This window comes from Parasteatoda tepidariorum, chromosome 7, assembly GCF_982258835.1.
Source record: "Parasteatoda tepidariorum strain Cologne lab strain chromosome 7, Ptep-v5.0, whole genome shotgun sequence".
Lineage (NCBI taxonomy): Eukaryota > Metazoa > Arthropoda > Arachnida > Araneae > Theridiidae > Parasteatoda > Parasteatoda tepidariorum.
Window position 1 is genome coordinate 75,758,626 of NC_141761.1, and position 27,734 is coordinate 75,786,359.

At 26.2% G+C, this 27,734-nt stretch overlaps 1 protein-coding gene across 2 annotated transcripts in view; it reads left to right on the top strand.

Moving 5' to 3' along the window:
* LOC107449399 (lachesin-like) overlaps positions 1 to 27,734 on the top strand; it is a 207,838-nt gene that overhangs the window by 162,073 nt on the left and 18,031 nt on the right. For both annotated transcript variants that reach the window (XM_016064909.4, XM_016064910.4), the window contains exons 3-5: positions 6,235 to 6,439; positions 22,504 to 22,674; positions 27,368 to 27,496. In XM_016064909.4, coding sequence (XP_015920395.1) covers positions 6,235 to 6,439; positions 22,504 to 22,674; positions 27,368 to 27,496 — 505 coding nt within the window. The remainder of the gene's footprint in view (positions 1 to 6,234; positions 6,440 to 22,503; positions 22,675 to 27,367; positions 27,497 to 27,734) is intronic.

The following is a 27,734-nucleotide window of genomic DNA, read 5'->3' on the forward strand; positions in this document are numbered from 1 at the left end:
ATATGATTAGTATAAAAAACAGAGGAAAACTGTTTTGTTGACAAAACAGCCTTAAGTCTTCCAATATAAAGGAAATTCTGTAAAAAAATGTATTAAAAAAAACGCTATTATTTTTTTTTACAGTGAGCAAATAAATTAGTTATCTTAATAGAGTTTTAAAACTAAAATTAAAATAATAATACATATGCTAAGATTATGCAAAAAAAATTAAAATTGCTCTGCCTAAAACACACAAAATTAATAAAATTACTACATTGCCTTCTTGAACATTAAGATTTATTTTATCTTAATTGAATTCTAAAACTACTTTTAACTGAGTCAGAAGTGCTAAGATTTTATATCACATTTAAAGTCGTATAATGTATAAATATAAAATAACTGAGCCAAAATTATTACAGTAAGATAACGTAATATTTGTTTTGAACCATAAATTGTTTTAAACCATGCATTTACATCAGTATAGCTATTCTCCTAATGTATCTTACAAACAAACGAATATGAAAATAGGATAAAAATAGAGACATAGAAGTAATATAAAGATATAAAGAAAAACTAATATATATAAAAAAATAAGCTAAAGATAGTATAACTATACTATTGTACTAAAACAACGTTTACTATATTTGTTCTGAGACAGAAATTATACATTTATATCAATATAACTATTTTTACCAATATATCTGGAAAACAATGACACCAACTAATAGAAAAATATGATCAAAATAGAGATATATTAAAAATAGCATGATGTATTTTTAAGTAACAGGTGTATTCCTTTCCAATATTTCAGAGTTTTGGAGATAAAAATACAGATAAATATGCATTTTAGTAAGGAAAGATAGAAAACTTTTTTCAAAAAAACGTAGAGAAATATTTGCATTTCCTTTTTTAAAATCCTAACTTTGTTAGATACTCGCTCCCCTGGCTGGTTTTATGAAACTTTTTTTCTATTTTTCCCAAAGGTGTAATAAGTTTGGAAATTGGCCACAAAGGCCTTGTTCGGGTTTCGCAACAGATTTTTGAAAACGTTTTATTCAAAATTTTTGAAACTGATAAGCATAATCTTTTTTTTTTCATTTAAAAATAGAACAATTTCGCGAAATATGCCTTAGTTTTTTCTTTTATATTTTTCTTTTTATTATATTAATGGTAAATAGAGTTTTCCAAATCTTTTAAAAACAATTATTTTAAAAATTAATAGCTCGTCAAGTAGTTATTTAATTTATATTGTGCTTGTATACAAAAACTTTGTAAGGATGATGTATATTTGTAGGTAATTTGCATTTTAGACTTATAAATGCTTCTAGGTTTTATATAATTTTATTTGGAAAAAAATTACACTAATATAAACATACTCAAATATTTTAGACCAATTTGACATTTTAGCTTAACAAACTTATCCAAGTGACTTAATTATTAACAAAATTAATGTTTTAATTTCCTCAACAAAGATTGTAGATTTGAAGTTTCTAGATCCGAAAATATAAATAAATGCATGTATTTTATTTTTAATATTCAGTCTAAACTTATAAGGTGTCTAAGCATAGTGATTTCAGCTATATTTCAAAAACCGCAAGTTTAATTCACAATTTAGAAATATAAAGCAAGTTATAGAGTAAATTAATCGTTAAATGTCCTTTATAAGTATCTAAACTGACGTTTCCCTCGTCTGCTAATAGTGTGTTGAAGGATATTGTTAGAATTTTATTCAATACTAGCCGCCTAAGGCGGCCAGCTGTCCGCCACGCTGAAGGTTTTCACAAATAAAGTTTTTTAAAACATAGCAGGAAATCTGAAGATTAGTGGACAATTAAAGTGTTCCTGTCCAGCAATTTTGTCTTCATATCCAGTTCTGCTGCAAATGTATTATAGCTCTTGAGGATGTTTGAAATTATATAGCTACAACGCTTAAGAAAAAAAAACTAAAATGCTAAATACATGAAAAGAACACGAAAACGAATAAATTTTTTATGGTATCAATTTCTATTTCTATATAATTTTTTATGGTATCAAATTCTATTTCTATATCTGTTACGTCAAGCACTCAGGTATTATAATTTGATCTAGTTGTGCTTGTATAATTTTGATCTAGTTGCGCTTTCTACGTCATTTTGTTAACATAGTTTGGTTTGTTATTTCTAAGTTAACTTTCAAAAAATTGGCTGGCATCAGCATTTTTATTCTTTAAGTTGTTTATTTTTTCTTTTGGAATTCGTTCCTTTTTAGCGAAATGTTTTTCAACCTAATCGAATTCTTTGCCGACTGTTCTCTGTATATATAAAGAAAATAAAGTAAATATTTTTAAAGTGTTGTGAAAAGAATTTTTAGTTGTACAAAGTACTACAATATCGCTATAAAAATTATCGTCTTCGCTTCAGAAAAAAAAAATAGAGCGTGGAAAGAAGAAGAAAAACTTATTATAACAATTATGAACAGCGACAAATATATCAAAGCGAAGCGTTCTATTTACGCTTGCCACATTTTTAACACAAAAGTTAAACTTTTCTCCACTTTGATAAATGTAAACTAATGCGAACCTTACAACTAAATTATTAATTCCTTCGTATATTATTGGTTTAAGTTGTCGAAAATTAATATTTCAATTGTAAGGTTCGCATTAGCATACATTTATAAGAGTGGAGAAAAGTAAATGCATTTTTTAATATTTTTTTGAATATGGCTCTTTGAAGACGAAAAAGCATAGATTTTCTTACAAAATGACTGATAACTAAAAAACTAATCCAAATTTTTGCAAAAGAAAAAAAAATACTTCTTCATTATGTCAAAACCCAATTATGTGCCGAGTTTCGTGCCTGGGCGAGGCTTCTGGGGCGATATATTGTGATTACAGACACACACACACACACACAGCCGCTTTTATTATTATGTATAGATAGATGATTAAAGAATTATGAAAAAAAAATATTGTAAACGTGGGGCTAAGCATATACAAACATTTAGAAAAAAGATAAACGAGAATAAAAAAGTAATATTTTTATCAAATGGAAAACAAACTACACTCACAGGAGAATTAAAATAATCAGGCATAAAAATCGAAAGATCAGGTAGCGAATTACTTAATCACTAAACGGATATAAACTAAACGGATCTAATACAAAAGTAACACATTCCAAATTGTGTTAATTACATATGCACATACTAAATGCTGATACGAACAGACAATTCGTTGATTAAAATATAATATTTGCAGGCCGTTGTAAACATTCGTTAAAAGTAGTAATTAAAATACTTTGGAATTTGAGAATTATAAATAAAGGAGTTTCAGGTCTGTATTTGTTTAAGTTCCTCTTTATTCTAGCAGTTTATAACAATGCTAAAAGTTGGATAAATATTAATGTGTTGTTGTCTTAAACACATATTTATGATGAATAAAAGTAAATTAAATAAAATTACGTTGACAGATTTGCTGAAATAATTCATAGATAACCAAATAATGATGCTAAAAGATGTATACTATGCTTCAGTATAAAGTTCAATGTGGCTCTTAGTTAACGTTTATAAGGCGATTATAGAATTTTAATTTGTCATTTAAAGAAGGTACGTATACATTACGTAAAAGATAATGAAATTTCATAAAAACTTCTTTTTAAACAATTTATATCCAGCAATATTTTTAAAGAAAAAATAAGGTGTATTATATTTGTAATATATTAAGCATATTCATAATATATTCGCTTTTGTAATATATAAGATAACTTATTGAATATGCTCAAAGTTAAGTTATCTTTACTAAAATAAATCCTTGTTATTTTAGTAGAAATGCGTGTAAAATTTCGAATTTAGGAACGAGGTATCTCTTAATGATTAGTTTTCTCATTTACCTGATTTATTTTGAGATTTTATTGGAATCTTATTTTATGAAACACAAGGAGATATAACACATATTGAACAATAAACACCTCCAAGCTATTCCTATTTTCGCATGAGCTGTCACTGACTGTCAGAATTTTGAATGACTTTTTGAAAGATATTTTGTAGAAAATTCAGAAAAAAGCTGAGTGTAATGGAATGAGAGGTGAGGTTACGGGAAAACCTACCAGTTTTTCACACTCCTGCCCAGATCTCAGAGGATACATCTAACTTACAAAATGCATAGAACATGCAAATGCATGTCGTAGAGTTCGAAGAAGAGAAGAGAAGTTCAAAATGAAGAAGAAACAAGAGAAAATTACAAACTAATGAAAAAAGGGAGAAAAAGAAAATTAATAATAAAAATAAAAATAACAAAAACTAGAAGAAAAAAAATCAGAAAAAAAGGATAGAATTCTCTTAAAAAATCCGGAAAATAAAAGATATAATCTTTTTATCAGCCCACACGATTAGATCCGCAATTATTGTTAAAATATTATTGTTTTTCTCAATTTTCTTCGTGTTTTCTGTATTTATCAATAATGTTACATATATATATATATATATATATATATATATATATATATATATATATATATATATATATATGAGGGGGAATAGTGACTGATAAATAAATGTTCTCTAAAATTTTTAATTGCAGTGCATGCCGGAAGATATTAAACGATTTTTTTCTCATAATTTTCTTATTTTTATGTTGGAAATTTCCAGATTATATCATTTTGAAAATAAAAACTGCAGGTTCTTACGCCTAAGCCTGCTGTGCACTCATACCCATGGTTAGTAAAATGAATACAATTGACGCAATGCACTCTTCCAGTGAACACGAACAAACGCGAATTATTTTCTGTATTTCAAACGCTGTTCGTTAGTCAAAAGAATACTCGTAAAGTTCAAAATCATATGATGATGATTTGAAGATTTCATGTATATACTTGAATATAGCTTACTCATGTATGCTATTTTACATGCTTCATGTATTAAAATTAAAATTCTAAAACGAAATAAATCAACATTCATGAAATTTTTTTATATTATTCTTTAATCATACGTCACGCCGAAATGACTTATATACTTCATTTCGCATGGTTTCGAAGGTCAAATCTTTCTATTTGAACTTGCAAGTTATTTGAATGTGCCCACTTTCCGTTTAATTGCACTCGCTCTTCATCTATCTAAGCCCACTCTTTGGCTAAATGCTGTTTCCTTTAATTTGTCACGTCGGAAGCACCCCCGCAAATATTTATAAAATTAAATCGTAGCAAATCAAATAAAGAATATTTATAATAAGATTATTCTTTATAATGCGTTGATGTAGCGAAAAGCCAAAAAGAAATAAGTATCTGCAAATGAGTTAAAAGGAAAGAAGAATTACAGAAAGAAAGTGGCAAAATATAAATAAAAAATGTCATACAATTAGATAACAAAAATCGTTTAGAAGAAATAAATATAATATGTTTGCTGATAGCTTTATTGTGTAAAATAATTTGAAAAAGTATCGTGTTAATTTTCAGTGCTTCTATATATGTTAAAATAATATTACTTTAATAATAATAATAATAATTAGAAAAATCTAATCTCCAAAATCCACAATAGGAAAAGAAATTCATAAAAATCGTTAACGAATAGTATTGAATTTCTAAAAATATATATATTGGATTTGCTATTGTATTGGCAATAAAAATAAGAAGCAAACAAAAGCTTCTAATTTCGAAATAAATTGGAGTTTTAGTGCCAAAAAATTATATTCATATGGCAAAAATACATCTAAACAAATTAGTATTTTTATTTCATTAACACGTGGTGGAATATATAAGAGTTCAAAAGAATCAATGCGTCTGGTGACTGATTCTTGTGATACCTTTCTTGTAAAGCATACTCCGTAAGAGTTTATGAAAACTGATGATAAAGCCTGAAATTTATTATAAAAGTACATATTTTGTTGTTCAATTCCATATTTAGTTCATTTTGTCAATAAAGGGATTATGAAACTCTATGGACTATTTTATGAAAGTTTACATATATGAAACTTAATATACGCACATTGTACATTATTTTACGCTCACTTTATTCCCTTTTTGTTAGATTTCTTTTACTCGAGGACAAAGAAACTGTAATTAATACGTCTGTGAGTCTAATTATATCAATCATACACTATTAATTAATAACTAATTATCAACATACATCAAATATTTCAAAAAGGGAAGATGCCGTTTTTATTTTTATATAAACTTTTTACTACAAATTTTCTTTAGAACATCATTGTACACTCATGTTTAGATTTAATATTTCATGTTAATATTTTATATTACATACTAAATGTGAATAATGTCATTAATGTTTTAGGTTGCTTGGATTAAAATGGATACACAGACCTTACTTTCTATACACAAGCATGTTATTACAAGAGATAAAAGAATAAAAGTGACGAATAATAATTTACAGTGGAACCTACATATCAGCAAAGTAGATGAAAAAGATAAAGGATATTACATGTGTCAAATTAATACTGAACCAATGGTTAGCCAATTAGGGTATTTAGATGTCATGGGTAAGAATATTTTGTTTTCTTAAAGCAATATTGTTTTCTTTTAAATGTTTATTTATTTTATAAACACTTAAATAAAATAGATTATATTCAAAAACTAACAAATGGTGTTTCTCAGTTTTTTTTAGAAGTTCAAAATTAATGAATTGTTTTTTAAATGTATTTGTAACTGGAGAATATATCTGGAGAAGGTCTTTAACTTAATACCGGGACTACACTGTAAAAAATTCCGATTCAAGTTACAATAAAGTTTTACTGATAAAGGAACCTGAGATATATCGTAATTTTTACAGCGGCATTTACTCTAAAAACAATGAATTGATTAAATAAATATTGCTGTAAAGTTTGCAATTTAAAAATTTCCCGATCAATATGAATTTTGCGGATGATGTACCCTTAATGGCTGTTACTTGTTACCGCAAATTGGTCCGAAATTTTTTACAGAGCAGATAATTTATTCTGGGATTTCGCAACATACATTGTGTATTATAAGAACATATTGTTAATCAGAAAGAACATATTGTATTATAAGAACATATTGTTAATCTGAGCATATTGTTAAACATAATAATTTGCTCTACATAATGCAACTTAAGTACATAGCTGAATAAGGCATAGTATATAGCGCAACTCATTACTAAACATTAGCGTTTTCTATATAACGTATTAAATGACCTTATAACCCTTTTAACTAGATTTCTATGATAATATACAATTAAGAGATTGACCCAATGCCGGATAAAATCGAAGCTTTAATCAAGGCAAGAAGAGTTCCAACCAAAATTTAAAATGTGTATAAAACATAGAGATTTCAAAATTCATTGCTTTATAAACAAACTAAAGTAAATAAAAGCAAACTAATATAACGATTTGGCTAATAATGCTTAAATGAATCGAGAAAAATGAAAAAAAAGGAAATTTCAAAACAAGTATATGCACTTTATAAACTGAAATATCTGGGAAATTTGCAACCATTATCGCCACCTCTTTCTGAATGCAATTCATTATTGCGTAAAAAAATACTTAAATAAATAACCTGTCCTTTTCTTCATTAACTCTTAATATCGTTAATTATTTCGCCCTACATTATAAGAACCAGATAAAATTACGGTAAGAAGTTCCGGCACTTTGGGAGCATCATTCGTTAAATCCATTTTACCCTAAAAACAGTTTTATCATAAAATATTGTACCATTATCTTAATAATAATATTTCTTTAATTTAGACTAATTTCATGTTAATTATTACCGTAAAAAATTCGGTATATCATATTTGTTTGTTACGTAACAAAATTCCACTGAAAATGGATTTTACGGTAAAATGTACCTCCACCTTGAGAGCCAGTATTTTTTACCGGAATTCCATCAAGAAATTTTTACTACAATGCATGCATTTAAAAGAATTTGTTTTATCAAAATGCAATCAGAACTGTCCAGAATAATATAAGTGCAACCTGATGACCACACATTCTTCGGGATAATATATTTTTATCTAGTTCATTTTTGAGGAGTACATACAAATGCTCTTCTTTTCCACTACTCCCCACTTTTTTTTCAAATCGCAACTTTTTTTAGGGAATTTTTTGCTTACTTTCTTAGAGCTTGTCATTATTTTTCGTTAGCTATATCTTTTTGTAACTAGATTTCATTTATTGAGAGCCATTCAGTTAGTTTTAGGTCTGAATAATAAAACGCAATTTCATTCAGAAAAGAAAATTGCACTTTCATAACCCAAACTCTATAAATATTTTTATTGCTGTAAAAGTAGAAATATTTTTTATTTCCACTGCTTAAATAAATTTTCTTAAGCAATCATTTAATGTAAAAAAATATCTATTAAGCAATGAGTATCTGTTATTTTTCTTCTAAAAAAGAAATGAATTATGCATGATACGAAATACAGATGTTTTCATTAAGACACATTCTCTACCTTGAAAATACAATTTTCAAAGTATAGGTTGAAATGCATGCTTTATTCAGAAATACTACATGTTTTATAAATAAAACCCTGCAATGAAAAGTGTATAAATCAGGTTATATAATTAGGTGTCGTATTTTTAATATACAACTTCCAAATACAACTGAATTGAAGTTGCATTAGTCTTATTCAATGTACAATCTTATCCTATCATCAATTCTCATAAACTCGAGTTTCACATTACTATAATTACATTCTAGGAAGCTCAACGACTTTGTCTAATCCATATCTAGCGCATGAGTTCACGTAAGCCATTAAGGAAAATTGCCTCTTATGTTGAGATATTCTTGTAAAGATAATTTTTTTTTTGCCTTTTTGCATTTGCCATGAAACGGATTTAAAATCAGATAATTCAGTAAATTTCACTTAATTAACATTTATTTATATGTTGTTTATAGACTTAAATTCCGCACGTAATAAGAAGATATTAAAATTTAAAAATCGTCTGCTTAAGAACATTTCCTCTCTCAAGACAGAATTCTCGCGCGTTTACTAAGTGTTTCGTGACTACCTTCCATTCTTTAAAAGACGATTCGAACCTATTCGTCCCTTCTGCCTCCTCCTTTCTTTTTACCGCTTTTTACCACTCTTCTCATTCTCAACGCAGGAGCTAAAAAGTACTGGCATTTTTTTTCGCAAATAAGGAGAAACGGTCGCTCTTCAATCCGGACCAACCGTTTCGTTTAATTTTCTGATAGAGCGGACCTCAAGGTGGGAGAGGGGAGTAGGCAACGGAGGGGTGGTTAAGTTGGATGTAAGACGATAGAGACGAGAGGGAAGTGTAAGGGTGTGGGGAGGAAAAGAAAGAGGTCGTGGTTTTTATTCGATGTTTGATTTTTAGCCGGACTATATATTTTCTCTTTTTTTTCCATGGTGATACAAAAAAGACAGTAAGAAAAATGCTTTCATTGAGGTAAGGACGTAGACTTGGAATAAAAAGGATTTAAGTCAATTTAGAAATGACACTAACATTCTTTTGGGGGTGTATTGTGAAATATGTTTTTAAAAAGAAACTGTTGAATGGAGATCGTATTGCAAAAGCCTCCTTTGGGGATTGTGTTAACTTTTATAATTAATCTGAAATTTTGCACTGTTGAAAATGAAGACCAGTTTAATTTCCTCTTTTAACAATTCATAATGTATATTATTTTGTAAATAAACATATCTATAACTAATGAAAATTTAAAATTATTTTCTTCTCGTTCCTTTCTTTTTTTTTCTCTCTTTTCTTTTCCTTGTTTTATCGCTAATCTTTCACTTCCTCACCTCCTTTTTTTCTTCCTTTTCCTTTCACTCCATTCTCTTCCTCTTCTTTTCTTCTTTTTTAAATAAGAATTAAAATTTTATGATAAGAATACATTTTAACTACAAACTAAGAAATTATTTAAATTGAATTGAAATTAATTAATTAATTAAAATTATTCAAATTTAAAATAATTAATTTTGAGCTGTGGTAAATTGGCGAGTAGTTGCAACCGTATTTTGTGTTGAGTCGAAACTAAATAAATTTTTAAGAATAGAACTGTAGTTATCACAATACAATTAAATAAAATTGACTAAATAACAGTTGTTTGAAATAATTAGAGCAAGTATACTACTGAAATGTGCCAGATTTTAAGCAAAATATTTTTTTCAATGATGCAATAAATTGGCTCTAATGGGCATGAAAATTTATGTTGTCAGTAAAAAACAGACCAAAATAGAATAAATAAATAAGTAAAACTATAACAGGGGAAAAGTAAATAAATATAACTACATACACAGCAAAAAATTTAGTTTACCTTAAATAAAGTTCTTTGTAAGCTTACTCCAAAAAACGCAAATTTTTGGTGGAAACATTATTGTACAAAGATATAAAGTTTCTTAAAAATTAATTTAGGGGATAATTATCAGCATAACGAATAAATTGTGCTACTTTTATAGATTTTAAATATCATTTTTTAAACTAATAACATCCAGTTAAAATAGCTTAGTAATTTTTCGACGAAAATAAATTAAAAAATAACAAATGAAAAAAAAAATAAACATTGTCTGAAATCTCATTTTGTTACAAATTACATAACAATTTAGTCCTTCTTAAAAGTATTTTTCCTAACACGGGTAATGAAACTGAAGTTAAACGGAAAAGGTAAAAGTATATGCGTTTTATTAGCACTTAACGAAAAATATTTCGAAAGTAAGTGATAAATTCGACTAAAATAATGTCCAGTAGTTAAGTCTAATAAATTTAGGAATATGAGTTCTGTATAAAATTTGAAAAAGCTTGATTGTTGAATGAGTCACTAAAATTTCTTTTTCTGTCTGTATCTTATGAAAAAAAATATTTGCAATATTAAGCAAACTAAAACAAAATATTTAATTTCTCTGTATTATTTCATGATGCAAATATTTATTTTCAATTATTTTATTATGCAAATAATTTCTAAAAACGCTTTCTCGATTAGTCGATGACTATTAAGCTAAATAGTGTTATTGTTTTGTTTATTAAAATTTCTAGCCAATTTTTAAAAATGAGTATTTTAAATGATTTAAATTGCCTTAAATTTCTACATATTTAAATGCTTTTTCAGTTTTAATTATCTAAATGCTTATCGTAGAAAAAAATAGCTAAAAAACATTGATTAAATTTTAAAGGTTTGAAATTAATTCAGTTGAAACTTAAAATTTTATGAAGTTGATAAAATCGAGACTAGTAAAAATTAAATAAAATGGAAATGCAAAAATTAAATAAATGAAAAAGTAATCAGAATATAAGGCAAACTACTGCGATTTTAATTAATGGTAAAATCGTTTTAGATTATTGTTGGAGAAATTATTCATCAAAACATGTTTAGTTATCAGAAATAATTAGTGAGCGCAAATTTTTTAAAAAATTTTATCTCATTATTTACATTTAGCGCTTTGAAGTATATATTTATATTTCAAGCATTTAACAATCAGCTATTAATTTGTCAAAGTATAATTTCTTTTTAAATATTTTTGGAGCATTTATCATTTTTTTCAAAATCATGCGTTCTTTCCTTATTAAAAAAAGTACAAAATTGTTAGAATAATTCAGACAATCTAAAAAGTATGTTAAAATATCATGTAACAAAATTCTGTAATCAAATTGGTAATGTTAGTATAAATTAAAATTTACAAGTTTAAGTATTTAAGGAAAAGAAGGTTAAGTTACAGATTAACTTAATGGAAATTACGTCTAAAAGTTAATTTAATTTCGTATATATATATATTCCAGCAATAATTAAATTTAGATCATGCTCGATATTTTTTATCATAAAGCGAACCTGAGTTAAAAATACAACGTTAACTATTATTTTAAATTAACAGAAATATGAAACATTTCATTCAAATTTTTTTTTTATAATGAAAATATATTTGATATTTGCTAGGTTGAAATAGTTCTATCCATTATAAACTAGACTTAATTATTACTCATCAAATCTGTTTGCATTATTATTTTGCGTCAAAAATTAAAAATAGTTAAAAATTGAAACTATTAGATCAAATTGCTGTACTTAAAATGTAAATAATTAGAATAAACTTCTTTAATATTAATGCTAATTCTTCGTTGATTCAATAAATGAAATTCAATAAAACTTAAATATTCAGCTAATATAAATGAATTGCACCATTTTATAACTTAAACGTTATTGAAACTTTAAAATAAATATTTAGTAAATGTCACTTTTTCTTGATACATACGAAAAATACCACGTCGCATGTATTAAATAGAAAGTTATGTTTTCGTTATTTTTTATAGTATTTTGATGATTAGTTTTTTTTTTTCGTTAACATCTCTTCTCCATATATATATATATATATATATATATATATATATATATATATATATATATATATATATATATATATATATATATATATATATATATATATATATATATTTATATATATATATATATATATATATATATATATATATATATATATATATACACGAACATGAACATGACGAACGAAACATGTCAATTCACTGTCCCTTGCTCCAAGATCTAATACTATAATACTAAAAGAACTTTTTTTTTAAAAAAATTAATAAATAGCATTGCTGTTAGCATTTTAAAATGACTTTGCACTAGCATTGACTGTTTTGAATACTTAAAAAGTTTCATTGAATATTAAAATATCATTTTCCTGGCATGTCCCAAACAATATTTCCAATAATAACTAGCTTCAAAACTTCCCATAAATTTTTCAAAATCTTATTTTTTTTATCTTAACCTGCGTAAGCATTTCCAAAATATGCGTAGAGGGTATTATATACTAAAACTTCGTTTAAAATAATTTTTTCTGTCAATAATTTGCTTGTCCCATGAAAATCTGTCATTTTCCTGGCTACTTTTATTTAGTGATTTATAACCAAAATAGATAGCGCCAGCAATCTATATCTTATGCTAATAGATTGATTAGATACTCTCCTATCTGAACATGTCTTGTTGCATGAATAAAGAACCAATTTTTTGACTCAAAATCTATTTCAAAAACTTTTTCAAACGAGAGTAGGTTTTTATGTCTTCATTATCATGGCTTCTTGAAATCATAAATAACATAAGCTACATAGATTTATCTGAGTTATTTTAAGAAATCCTGTTGTTTTCTGCCGAAAATAAACGTCTTTGGCCAAAATATTAAATTAAAGTAAAGTCATATGCTATAAAATGGCGAATTTGTCATTATCCTGGTTGTCGTTTTCCTGGCTTATGAATGCCAGGACATTGAAGTGTTACCAGAAATTCCTTTTAACTGCTAATACTGTAAAGGGGGAACGCAAATTTTAACCTAATACCAAGTTTATGTATGATTGTAATATGCTTGGATGTAATCAAAGTATTTTATTTATTTATTGATTGATTATTATACACAATTTTATTCTGTATATGTCAGCAACAAAATTTTTTTTGTTTCTTTCTACAGTGAATAAAAAGAATTAATTTAAGAAATTTATGGCCCATCTAGCATAAAGGCTTAGGCTGAGTTACTTACTATTAACTTAAAATGACTGTTTTTTAAACTTCTAAAGCAATATGTCATTTTCCTGGCAGTCAAGATTTGGTGAATTTCCATTTTTTTTTCTCGAGCAAATGTCAATAACTAAACTGCTGTCTGTAAGATATTAATAAGTGTAACTAAAGAAGTGTACAAAAAAATTGTTAGATTTTTCTGAAGACTTTAAATTTGAAGAAATTTTTTGGTCTGAATTGTCATGTTTCGTGGGAATCACCCATATATATATATATATATATATATATATATATATATATATATTGACATTTTGCAATCAATACTAAAAAAAAATTAAAAATAAAATAAAATTTCTAAGTCTACATAAAAAATTAAATTCTGACAATCGTTTTCTTTAAGTATTATGCTTGAATTACAAAACTGAAAAAATACTTCACAAGAAATTTTTTAAAATTAAATACTTGATGCATTTGGTGTTTTTTTAATTTATAGAATGGCGTGTTTCTTTTTTTATTACACCAAACACGTGTAACAAAGTGATTTAAAAATTAATACCGTAATATAATGTTATGAAAGTTTTAATAACCAAACTAAATTACAAATCCTAATAATTTACATTTACAGATTCTAATGCTTCTACGCCTTTTCAATAAAAATTTATAATAAGTAATAATCGAAGCAATAGAGTGAATTTTTTTTTAGTACATAGTATGTTATCGTAATGAATATAATTTTTATAGATTTAAAATTTCAGTTTTGAAGTTTAAAGATTTTTTCAATAAAATGTAAAACATTCACGAAACTCATTCAGTATATTTAATCAATAGAATAGGCAAGTCAAACTGAAAAAAGTATGATAAAAACTTGCAGAATTGGCTAACATTTTTCCTTTTACTAGCACTTTAGGAACACCAATACCATACCATATAACAAACAGTAAAATATAGTTTTCTAATAGGTGATATGATTTGGTAACTGTGGTAAAATTTGGTAATTTTATGACCATACCTTAGAGCATGACATAAAAACCATTTTTTCGGTTTAATTCACTTCTCAGTTATGCATTTTTTACTAAATGCGTGATAATCAGAAGTAAAATTCAAAAAGAAAACAGAATTTAGGAAAACCATTGCGATATGAATAGAAAAAAATTTTAAATGAATGTTTTATGTACCAGAATTTTTTTCTCCTTGTAAGAATATGAAAACTTTGAATTTAAACTGAACAAAGTAATAAAGCTTATACTCAATGTAAACTTGAAGAATGAAAATAAAATTCAAATCCCTTCTCAAAAACAAATGTGTTTACCCTTAGCATATAGATGATAAAAAAATATTTAGCACCAAAATCGATGCTGTTGCTGACATAAGATAATGTTTCATTCTAAAATACTTAAAAATAGGGATGATGAGCATCTAGCAAGACACAAAAACTTGTAGCTGTATTAAATATTTATCAATTAAGTTTATGTTTTTGGGTGCATGGTCAAAGGGTCTATTATAATCGACATTTATGACATTATTCTGCAGCAATAGAGAAAACATGCAATAAACAGAGACATCTTGCATCTTGATCATTTCTAACATTATTCAGTGATTGGTTTAAACTTTTTGAAATTCATTTTAATGTTAAACTTGATCTAGTACCACTGCTTATAATATCCCACTTAACGTTACAATTTATATTGCTTCACAAAGGTTTAAGCAAATAGAAATTTTATATTAATTATGTGAAGGAAAGGAAAAAAGTGCCCATCCAAAGGCCCATATATCATACAAGAATTATGAACTCTTTAGTCTGTAGTAAAAAATACCATACGGGTTACTCTGCAGCACAAATAAGTGTAGCAACTGAGATAAATTTGATGAGATTCATAAGAAATTTTGTGTGCGAACTAAACATGATTTTTTTCTCTTCAAATTCCAATTTGTTCGAAAAATATTCTAATTAAGTTCTTTTCTCTCTGTCTTTTGCTTTAAACAGTTACATTATACCTTGTATTGCAAAGAGTAGTAAGCTAATTTATATATTTCTCTGGTTATCTCTCTAGATTTTTAATATCTCTCGTTTCTGTTAAAGTTAAAAGTAAAAGAAAAAATATAATGTTCTCTAAAAAGCTTTATCACAAGACTGTAAAAAATAGTTTCTCGAAACACCTTTTACCACTTACACCTTTCAGAACAACACCCTTCCTTTAAAAAATGCAAAAACTGCAAGGAAAATTGCTAACAATTTTTTAAATTTGCAAGATATTCAAATTGGTTATTTTTATGCTACCAACTACATTCTTCTTCTCATTGGCACGACAGCCCAGGATGGGCCTTGGCCTTCTCAACAAGGCTATGCCAAGACATTCTTCCCTTAGCCAAGGTTCTCCAGTTAATTATCTTTAAAATTTGAAGGTCCTTTTCAAGGCAGTCTGAAAATCTTAGGTTTGGTCGTCCTCTTTTTCTTGTACCTGTTGGCCTGGCACAGAAAACGTTTTAAAGTAGTTTTAAGAAGTCATAGAATGGTTTTATATATATATATATATATATATATATATATATATATATATATATATATATATATATATATATATATATATATATATATATATATATATATATATATATATATATATATATATATGTTGCTCATCTTACCAACTACAACTAAGAGAAAAATTGGTGAAAAAAATTAAATGTTTCTTGCGCACGCACAGAAACAATCATTTTTATTCGTAATTTACTGTCTTTCCCTCAAATCTCTAAAAGCTTTAAACTTAATTAATAAGTTTTAGAAATTACATATCCTTAACACTTCTAAAATTATAAAATGATTTTCTTAATATTTCTTGAGAAACATGTAAAAAAGTAGTTTGTATCGAAGGGTTTCCATAATTTTGTGAAACGCCGGTTAATATCAATAATTCAAAAATAAAAATAATTAATTTATCATTTATTTAAAAAAATCTCATTGCATTAACGCTGATTAAGTTCAAACAGATTAAGTTCTCGATTTTATTGGAATGAACTTCAAACGCATTTATTTTTGCTCAGCTACCATTATAACTTCACAAGTTTGTATTTTATATTCGTATTTAATTTTTGATAACTTGAAAAAATTCTTTGCCTTGTTTTCGCCAAAGATAAATTACAGAAAATGAGAAAAATTCAATTTCTATTGTTGCTTTACTATTTTAAACTGGTATTTTTAATTGCTTTTTAAATTATATATATCGGCTGGGCACAATTGTGCTTTAAATATAATGTTAAAATAACTAAGACTTATTTATTGTTCAATATTTAAAAAAAAAGTAATTTAATAAATTTCCACAAAATGTTGTGCAATGAGGAAATACTATAGGAATATTTTATAGTAAAATAGAGAAACACAGTATTAACACTGTTAGCTTCTAACATTATATAAAAATAATAACAATAATAAAAACATTAGTAGAAAATTATCAAATATAAAGATAACATCGTTCAGTAGGATGATAAAATAAAAATTAAAGATAAATGGAGATAAGTAAGATATAGATAAATAATTTACAGATTCTAAACTTTATTATAACTTTTATTGATTTTAATCTCAGTACATCAAAATATACTAGATGCATAATTTCTCTATGTAAATGATATTTGTTCAATGAGAGTGCGAGGATCGGAAAGACAACGATTATCTTTTTAGTGTTATTCAGATACAAAAATTAAAAGGCACAACTATATTAGTGACGCCATCTATATGTAATTGTAGTAATTGCTAATAATTGTTAAACATCGTTTGCATTATTCAAAAATGTAGTTTAAATATTGCATGAAATTTAAGATGAAGAGAAATGAATGCTTAATTTATTAAAGCATAAACTATATTATTTTTTAAATCCATCTAAACATCAGCAATACGTGAACTAAACTTAGTACTAACTAAATCCGTAGTTCGAAGGCAAAATTTACTCTTCTCTGAAAAGATATATAAATACAATTCACTCATACAAACATTACTGGACAGATAAAAAAAATTCTTATGACAAGATATGTATGGATTTAAAAAATTTTTCTTTCCTTCCCACTGAATTTCAGCGGATATACATTTTATTATTATTAAAATAAAAATAGTGTCAATAATATGTTCATAACTAGTTTTCAAAACTTCAAGTCCACAACCAAGGAAATATTTCAAATAAATATAATCTGCAACATTTCAAAAAGGCCATTGTTTGTCTTAATGAGAAGTAAAGTTTAAAAATAATTGCAAATATTGCATCAAGTTGTAGGGAGAGAAAAATAAATACTAAGCTTAACCAAGCACAAACTAAATTATTTTTTTAAAATATATATTAGCATCAGCATATTAAACATATATTAAACATATATTAAACATATATTAAACGTATATTAAACATATATTAAACATATTAAACATAAAATATATATTAACATCAGCATAAAAACCTGTAACTAAGTGATAAAGCATAAAGTTTCATGCACGTTTTGAAAATGCCATCTAAATACAACTCTCTCATGCAAACATTACTTAAAAAAATATTCTTATGAAAACATATGCATGCTTATAAAAATTTTCTTCCTTCTTTCCTACGGAATTTAAGTTAAGGTCAATATTTTAATGTTATTAACATAAAAATGGATGCAATAATGTGTTCTACACTGCATACTTTTGAAACTTGAAGTCCGCAAACAATGATTGATCTTGATTGAAAACTCGAGTTTCATAAATTCAACCTCAATATTGGACTATCTCCTTTTCTGTAATAAATGTTTTCTTTGCATGGTTTGATTTTCATTCTTTTTACATGTTCTAGACATTGTAATCTTTTTACTTTATGAATATCATGATACAATTCTTAGCACTTAAACAGCTTCAGCTTCATCATTTTAAATTGAAAATATTAATTATTATCTTCTTTATATCGTTTATATAGGTCCATAGATTTCTCATAGATTTCTGCGTCCAAAATTTTTTAACATAGTATAGATTTCTGAATCAAGAAAAAAACTAGGTCTATCAGTTCTAAGAAGACCATATATCGCTCATGGGCTGCAATAGTGGTATAACTAAAAAAACACGCGTTTTGGACTAAGGACAGGCGTAAATATGAAAATACACATTTATTCAACAGCAATACTAGCTCAACTCATAACTCAACTTGAAGGTAATCTTAGTTTAAGCAAACTAAAGCATGCCTTTTGCAATTTGCATAGCAATGAAAACTTTAAACCCACTTATCTCAAAACTTGATTTTTTTGAGTTGTGCAGCTATTGCAGCGAGACTTAAATTAAAATAGGGAACATTTTTAAATACCCTTAATAGAAAATACGTGACATGATTTAATTTTTTAAAGTATCCATAGATTTCTCATATAATTCTTCTTCCAAAATTTCTTAACATATTATAGATTTCTGAATCAAGAAAAACCTAGGTCTACCAGTTCTAAGAAGACCATATATCGCTCATGGGCTGAAACAGTGGCACAACTCAAAAAACTCACGTTTATGAATTAAGAACAGGTGTAAATATGAAAATGCACATTCTTTCAGCAGTAATACTAGCTCAACTCATTAATTCAATTTTGAAAGTAATCTTTGTTTAAGCAAACTAAAGCATTTCTTATGCATTTTGCTAAGCACTGTAAACTTTAAACCCACTTATCTCAGAACTTGATTTTTTTTAGTTGTGCCGCTATTGCAGCCCATGAGCGATATATTACCTTTTTACTTGTGAGCAATAAGCGTCATTATTTAGTAAGCAAGTTTCATAAGGTCGTATATTTTACTTACGACACATATAGGGATACTTAAATTAAAATAGGGAACATTTTTAAATACCCTTAATAGAAAATACGTGACATGATTTAATTTATTAAAGTATCTTACAATTCTTATAATTTTATATGAATTTCTTGAAAATTCAGTAATATTTACTTTAAATATTTATCTGAAAATAAAAGAGAAAAGTTTGGAATTTATGTTAAATTCTTAAAAATACTTATTTATAATACAGTTGAAAAATCACAGGAGAAAAATATCATTTTAAACTTATGAATTACTTATTTTTATATGATGCATGAAAAGTGATAAAATTACTAAAAATTGATTTGATTTTTGTTAGGGATAATAAAGTTAAAGGGAGAATTGATACTTTCTTCTAGCATTGAAGCGATATAAAATTATTTTTCTTATTAGTTATTTCCTTTGAAATATAAGTATGAGTTTATGAATAAAGTAGATGAGACAGTAGCAAATATTTGTGTCATTGTCGTGGTGTCACAGCGGATAGAGAGCTCACCTTCCAATTGAGGGAACACAGGTTTAAATCCCAGCATTAGCTGGTCGATACGAATTCTGCTCCTGGCTGGCACCATCCACAGAGCTTGTATAAAATATTCTCTGGGGTAGACTGATAATGGTTAGAATTCCTTCACCATCGGGCTAACCGTGAGGTTTTTTGTGGTTTTTCCTCTAAATGTAAGACAAATGCGAGAAAGAGTCAACAAAAAGTTCTCTTTAAATGATGGTTTGTCCTTATGCTTAATCCAGTCGTTTTCCTGTCTTCAGGATTCGGTTCATAATTTCGAGGCTACTGAGTTGATACTTGATAATCGTAAATTTAAAATTGGGTCACTGCTCAACACCGGTTATAAAGTATAAAATAAAACAGTTGTGTAGAATGTAAATTTCAATAAATAGCGATCGGTAATGTTTCTATTAAAATAACCATAAAATTGGAAATATATAAAAGGAAAACAATAAATAAACTGCAAATGCAGAGTTTTTTTTTCCGTTATGAAAATTATAATTAAAATGATAAAATCTGCATCAAATTCCGTGAGAACAACTTTACTTTAAATTATCTTTACAATATCTCAGCAATTCTACATATTTTGGTTATTCAATTTTATTTTAATTTATCTATTTATTTATCTTTTTTTGCATTATGAACCGGATTCAATATTACACAAAATGTCTTGAACTCCTTTTTTTAGTTCTAGGATCTTTCTAAAAACTATTCAGTGAAAGTTTCTCATAAATTGTTCAAATTACTTTTTTCAATCATTTATGTCCGGGTCATTTACGAAATCGATCATTTGGCAAATAGATAAGTAATTTAGAAAATAGTTCTTCTAGCTAAGAATTCCCATTAGATCTAAGATAATGCATAAAATTCAGAAATGTATCATAATGATGAAGAGCAACAATATATGAAGATAACAATTTTCTTTTGGAATATCAAATTTACGATTATTATTATTATCGTCTTTATACAATCACTTTTATAACACCTAAAAGCTAGAAAAATAAAATAACTTGCTAGTTTATGCAGTGACGAATTATTATGTCATTACATAAAGTCTTTGTCTTTATAGCTTTTTTCACAAGTACAATTCTCAAAATTATATTAAATGGGAAAAAACAACAACCATAAGAACGCTAAAATAGAGTTGCTATGGATAAATAAGAATATTTTTCTAGATTATATTTCAACGTGGTTGTTGAAATACTGATAACATTTATTAAATGGTTGTAAAATACCTAAAGACGTGAATACTGATTCTTTACTGATATGTAGTTGACTTTTGTGTTTTCGATGAACAACAAATGATTTGTTTACTCTATGAACAAATTCATTAAATACTGTAAAAAATTGCTTATCAAGTTTTTTCAACATAATTTTTGGGGATTATTCAGTAGTATTTTCCGGTCTCTTGCAGGAAATTTTTACAAGCAGTGCATTTTTTTTTACTCACAAATTCAAAAACAACAGTAATAGCATTTAGAAACACTTTTGAGATCCAATTTAAATAAATTTCATCAAAACACCATAATATAACATTTATTTATGAAGATAACTGATTTTAGACATGAAAGATAATTTAATTAGGAGTGAAAATCATTATCAGGAGCAGTCTTATAACTTGAAAAAAAGCAGTATTTGGAATAGACTCGAAGAAAAATTTCCATTATTTTCAAAATATCCCATAGGTTTTTGGAAATATCAGAATTAAAAACTGTCATAAATCATTGAGTCCGTACTCCTATATGCTCTCTTATATTAAGAATAAACTTGAATGAAGGCTAATCTCCTGCTACGTCATAATAGTTTAGAACCAGTGATAGTTTACACCCTACCTAAATACTGTCACTTTACAAAAATATTGTACTTCAGGATTAAAAAATTTGCTATCAACAACTGTCCCCCCCCCCCAAAAAAAAAAATATTTAAATAATTATACACAATTTGCAGAGGGCTTACTTGGAAAGGAAACTGCTTGTTTTGAATAATATATTTTATATTGTTATAAGTTTATATGCTAATAACGAAACATTAAACATTTACTCGATTCTTAATCAGACATATAAACAATGTCTCATTGAATTCAAACTCTCGTTCAACCTTTCGAGAACAAAGTTGAACTTTTTGATGAGTCTTAACTCAATGTATGGTCATTTCATCATCGATAGGACTCCTTCGATTGGATTATTTTTCCTTTTTAAACGTTAATCATCCTTCTGCAATTCAAGTGATAGTGTTATCTAGTACCCCAGAAGTATATAACCAAGTAGCAAGACATTTAAATGTATAAATTAAATATTCTTTTCTCCCTAAATCCCTAAACAGTTTTTATGTGTTACATATATCCCACCATATAATTATTGGTCAAAGTTTTTTTAAATTTTGAAGAACATACTTAAATTCTTAGCGAAAAGTGTTAAAGATTACGAGAATTCAGACAAACCTAAGATTCTTCTCAGAATAATTTCAGCTTCGGTTGGTTTTACGAATCACATTCTATACGAAAATGCAATGACGTTATTTAACATACGATTTACTGTGTTAAACTTAGCAGAGGTTTTTTTTGTTGACTAAGTTGAATATGTAATAAATTATTATGATATGAATACTTAATATCACGATATTATACGTATGCGTTGTAATTAAACATTTCCATTGACTTTTTTTTAAAAAGAAAATAAAAGCAATTTTCTTATTTCTTATCATATTTTATTTTCGAATTTCTGCTTAATGTATTTTTCAATAAAGTATAACGTTCAATAATTCTGTAATATTTTTTTGAGAAAATAACATTTATAACCTGTTTGCAGTGCCTCCAACCATAATCGAGACCGGCACAAGCTCGGATACAGTTACAGAGGAGAGGTCAAAAGTAAGTTTACGGTGCGAGGCTTCGGGTTACCCAGAACCTATTATTACATGGAGGAGAGAAGATGGGAAAGACATCAATCTAGGGTCTTATGGAGGAAGAAAATACTCTGGTGAGAAAACTGAAAGCTTATTTTAGAAATTTAAAGTTTAAACTGAGATAACGTTTTAAAATAGTTTTAAGAAATCATACAATGGTTTTATGTATATATATATATATATATATATATATATATATATATATATATATATATATATATATATATATATATATATATATATATATATATATATATATATATATATATATATATATATATATATATATATATATATATATATATATATATATATATATATATATATATATATATATAAATATATATATATATATATATATATATATATATATATATATATATATATATATATATATATATATATATATATATATATATATATATATATATATATATATATATATATATATATATATATATATAAATATATATTATATATATATATATATATATATATATATATTATATATATATATATATATATATATATATATATATATATATATATATATATATATATAATATATATATATATATATATATATATATATATATATATATATATATAGAGAGAGAGAGAGAGAGAGAGAGAGATAAAGCCAAAAAATGAACCACCCTGAATAACTTTTCATCCAATGATCGGATGTTCACATTCGAGGACTCATTCCTAATATCTGGAGGAAGTGGCTTCAAACATATTAATTAATTAGTGCATACGATATTCAAAGTTACGAAATCAGACACAAAAACGTCGGTGTATAAACATACATTTTTTCCGTGAATTTCTGATCCTTAGATGCTGAAAAAAATTCTCTCACCTTTCATTTCACGAAGTATATTTGGTTTTGTAAACTTTAATATTCTTTAATTTAATCGTAAAAGGCTTATAACTGCATTGAATTCTTTTAATTTTCAACGAGAGGAAATTTTGAAATATGATTAGTTTTTACTGGTATGCTTCTAGAATCATTACTTACTGGTAAGTAGCAATGTTACCAACAAGTATTATCACCTCATGCCGTTTCGAAATTAATATAAAGTAGTTTTAAACTATAAAACAAATGTTTATTCAGAGAAAGTCCGTTTTAGCTTTCCTTTTGTAATTTAAAATATCATAAGCTCTAATTAATTAATATATTTGAGGTATACAGTACCGCTCAAAAGTATCAGTACACCTAGAAACTTATAAAAAAATGGCAAAATTCAAAGTGTTATAACTTCTTTAAAAATGATCAAAAATACTTCTGCTTTAGCTCATTTTGAAGCTTAAAATCTCTACTTTTATGTACTTTAATTGTTTTAAATTAATATATTTTGCAACTATGTACAATTACACTCCAAACAATCATAGAAAATTGTATTAATTTTTTGTGAAGTTTGACGCGATGTACGGGCACAAAGGGGTTAGATATTGTTAATTTTTATTATATCATTAAAAAATTTGGACTTTTAGCTTTCATTTAAAAAAAATTTCAAAAAAACATGTTTTTTGACGAAGTTATTGTCAAATAAAAAAAAAGGTTTTTTTTCAGAATTTAATGATTTTTCAGCAATTATAATGAATTTTAGTGTAATTATAATATGATATGAAAATTTTTTAATTAAAATAAATTAAAATTTAATATTTCTCGATAATATTATTTTATAATTTATTATAACAATTTTAACTTTTTTTTTTGGAAAATAAAATAATGAAATATGAATCAACGTTTACAATTTAATATTTTGAAATTTATTTTTTCGTATTTTTCTCAGAAAAAATTTGAAAACAAAAATGTATGTATATTTTTGTTTTCAATATATAATAGGAATGTACATACATTTTTGTTTTCAATATATAATAGGAATGTACATACATTTTTGTTTTCAAATTTTTTCTGAGAAAAATACGAAAAAATAAATTTCAAAATATTAAATTGTAAACGTTGATTCTTATTTCATTATTATATTTTCCAAAAAAAAAAAAGTTAAAATTATTATAATAAATTATAAAATAATATTATCGAGAAATATTAAATTTTAATTTATTTTAATTAAAAAATTTTCATATCATATAATAATTACACTAAAATTCATTATAATTGCTGAAAAATCATTAAATTCAGAAAAAAAACCTTTTTTTTTTATTTGACAATAACTTCGTCAAAAAACATGTTTTTTTGAAGTTTTTTTTTTAAATGAAAGCTAAAAGTCCAAATTTTTCAATGGTATAATGAAAATTAACAATATCTAACCCCTTTGTGCCCGTACATCGCGTCAAACTTCACAAAAAATTAAGACAATTTTCTATGATTGTTTATAGTGTAATTGTACATAGTTGCAAAATATATAATTAAAAACAAATAAAGTACATAAAAGTAGAGATTTTAAGCTTCAAAATGAGCTAAAGCAGAAGCATTTTTGATCATTTTTAAAGAAGTTATGACACTTTGAATTTTGCCATTTTTTTATAAGTTTCTAGGTGTACTGATACTTTTGAGCGGTACTGTATATACCCTCTCGAACAATTTATAATGATTTTATCAATAAATCAAAACATATTCAGGGTGATACCCTTTTTTTGCTGCACTGTACTCGACATCATGCATCAAAACAATGCTTTGCTCAAATAGTTATGATCAATTGCATATTGTTGAATTTAATTAATGAATTTTGCCAGTTTAGACGTTTACTACGCTGCAGTGTATATTAATAATATGACTTTAATAATAGAAGAATGAATCAAGTATTAGATATTTCTAGCATTTATTTAACAGTTTATAACTACTTTATATTAATTTCAAAACGGCATGAGACGAGCTGATGTAAGTGGGTAACCTTATTCCTTATCAGTAAGTAAAGATTCTAGAGGCATACGAGTACAAACTAATCATATTTCAAAATTTCCTACCGTTGAAAATTAATAGAATTCAATGCAAATATAAACCCTTACGATTAAATTGAAGAATATTGAATTTTAGAAAGCCAAATACTTCTCAAAATGAAAGGTGATATAATTTATTTTAGCTTTGTCCCCGCATTCTATTGCGTTAAAAGTCATTAGCGTTCCATTTGATTAAGCGAAAACTCCAAAATTAATCATTTCAAATGCCACTTAATTATTTAGTGTTTTAATTAAATGAAAATCTCTTCAAATTGATTAAGTGCGAAAATAAAATAAAATTCCATGTGTGATTCTAAAAATAAGATTGCACAATCGGTTAAATATATATATGCATGTGGTGTGTGTGTTTTGCAAAGGTATAAGTTCTTATAACATTTATTGCTTACCTGAAAATTAAAATTAAGGATTAAGAAAAGTTAAAATATTTAAAATTCAAAAACATTGCTTATCTAAGCCATACTTACTTTTAACTTTGGAGAAATGTAAAATTATTAATTAATAACAGAGGTTACATTCAATTAGTTTCTGACCGTCGTTTTATATTTTCAGAACTCAGTTACTGATGGATACTTAATAGGAGTTTCATTTTAAGAAAGTTTATGTAGACGCTATAAATTTTTTTTGTTTCATATTTTTGATTTGAAAAATAAAGACAATAAAATTTATTATGCCCCATAAACAAACCATCAAAAGCAGATACGTTATTTTCTTATAGTATAAAAGCGCCTGCTTTTAAAAACCATGACTCTTTTTCAATCCTGATTGATCCAATAATTCTTTTAAAAAATGTTAGAATTATTATTTTTATTTTATTTTTTTAATAACGTCAGGCACTGAACTTTCGTTCCTTGCCTTAGAAGATGCCGGAAGTGTTGCTCATTTATCGTTACCCAGTGGGCACCTGTGAAAGTCACGGAGGCGAGCACCATTACCCACGCCACACTGCCACAAATACCTGTTCATAGGATGGGCCAAATTCATACATTCACGCATCAGAAGACAACAGAGAGAGAGAAATATACATGCGCAGAGCGGGATTCGAACCCAAAGCCATTGACTTTGCAGTCAGGCACGCTAACCACTCGGCCACCTGGCCGGCGTGTTAGAATTATGAAGATACACATACAATTACTTATACATAAGTGAATTTCCAAATGAACAAATATTATACTTCGTTTCACGCATAAATAAAATTAAACAATATGACTCAAAAAATTGCAGGCCATAAAAATATACATACAATAGTTTCGGTTCTTTAATTTAGAACTTTCTTCAGTTTCCAAACATAGAAAAATTATGAAGAGTGGGAAGCATGCTTGAACTAGAAAATCAAACTGATGTGTTAGAAGTACGGAGAGAACCGCAGTTTCATAAAATAACGAAATTTAAATAAAATAAATTTCTAACCATTAAATAAAAAATGGATTCCAAAGAAGTACTGGAAAATTTAATTACTGAATTAATAGAATTTTTCAAAATATAAAATGATTTCCAAGAATCAAGTTCCATGGATATGTTGATTAATTTTCACAGAAAACTTAAACCTACGATTAGAATTCCAACTATGTAATGGACAGATGATTGCTTATAATCCTCATCTTGGGCAAGCTGTTTAAGTCAAAGTTTACGTATATGCTTGGTTTATCCAAGAAGCGCAGAACCACACTAAAAAGCAATAATAGTAATGGAGTATTTAAGAGTGGTAAAAACTTTGTTGGCTCACAGGAGAGATAACTATTTTGGAGTTTAATTTATTTAAAATTTTGATTATATTATTGCTACAATTCTGAATACAGAAATGTTTATGCAAAAATGGTATTATAAGCACATTGATATTTTCAGCTTTAAGAGTAGAAGGAGAGTTCTTGAATATAAGTCAAGTTTCTCGGGAGGATATGGGTGCTTACTTGTGCATTGCTTCCAATGGAGTGCTTCCAGCTGTTAGTAAAAGAATATTGTTGCAAGTAAATTGTAAGTAATTCAAGTAATCAATTATAAATACTTCTATTTACGTATTTATTATTTAATCCACTTGTTCTATTACTTAATTAAAAAACCATCAAACAGTTTACACGCTGTTAGAAATAGAAGATAATTTGTTGGTCTTTCTAAATAAAACAAAACTAACCTTTCTTGTAAGAACAAGAGAGGCTGATTCCAACGATTCCAACTTACCTTGAATTCTTAGAAACATGAAAATTATATCTCA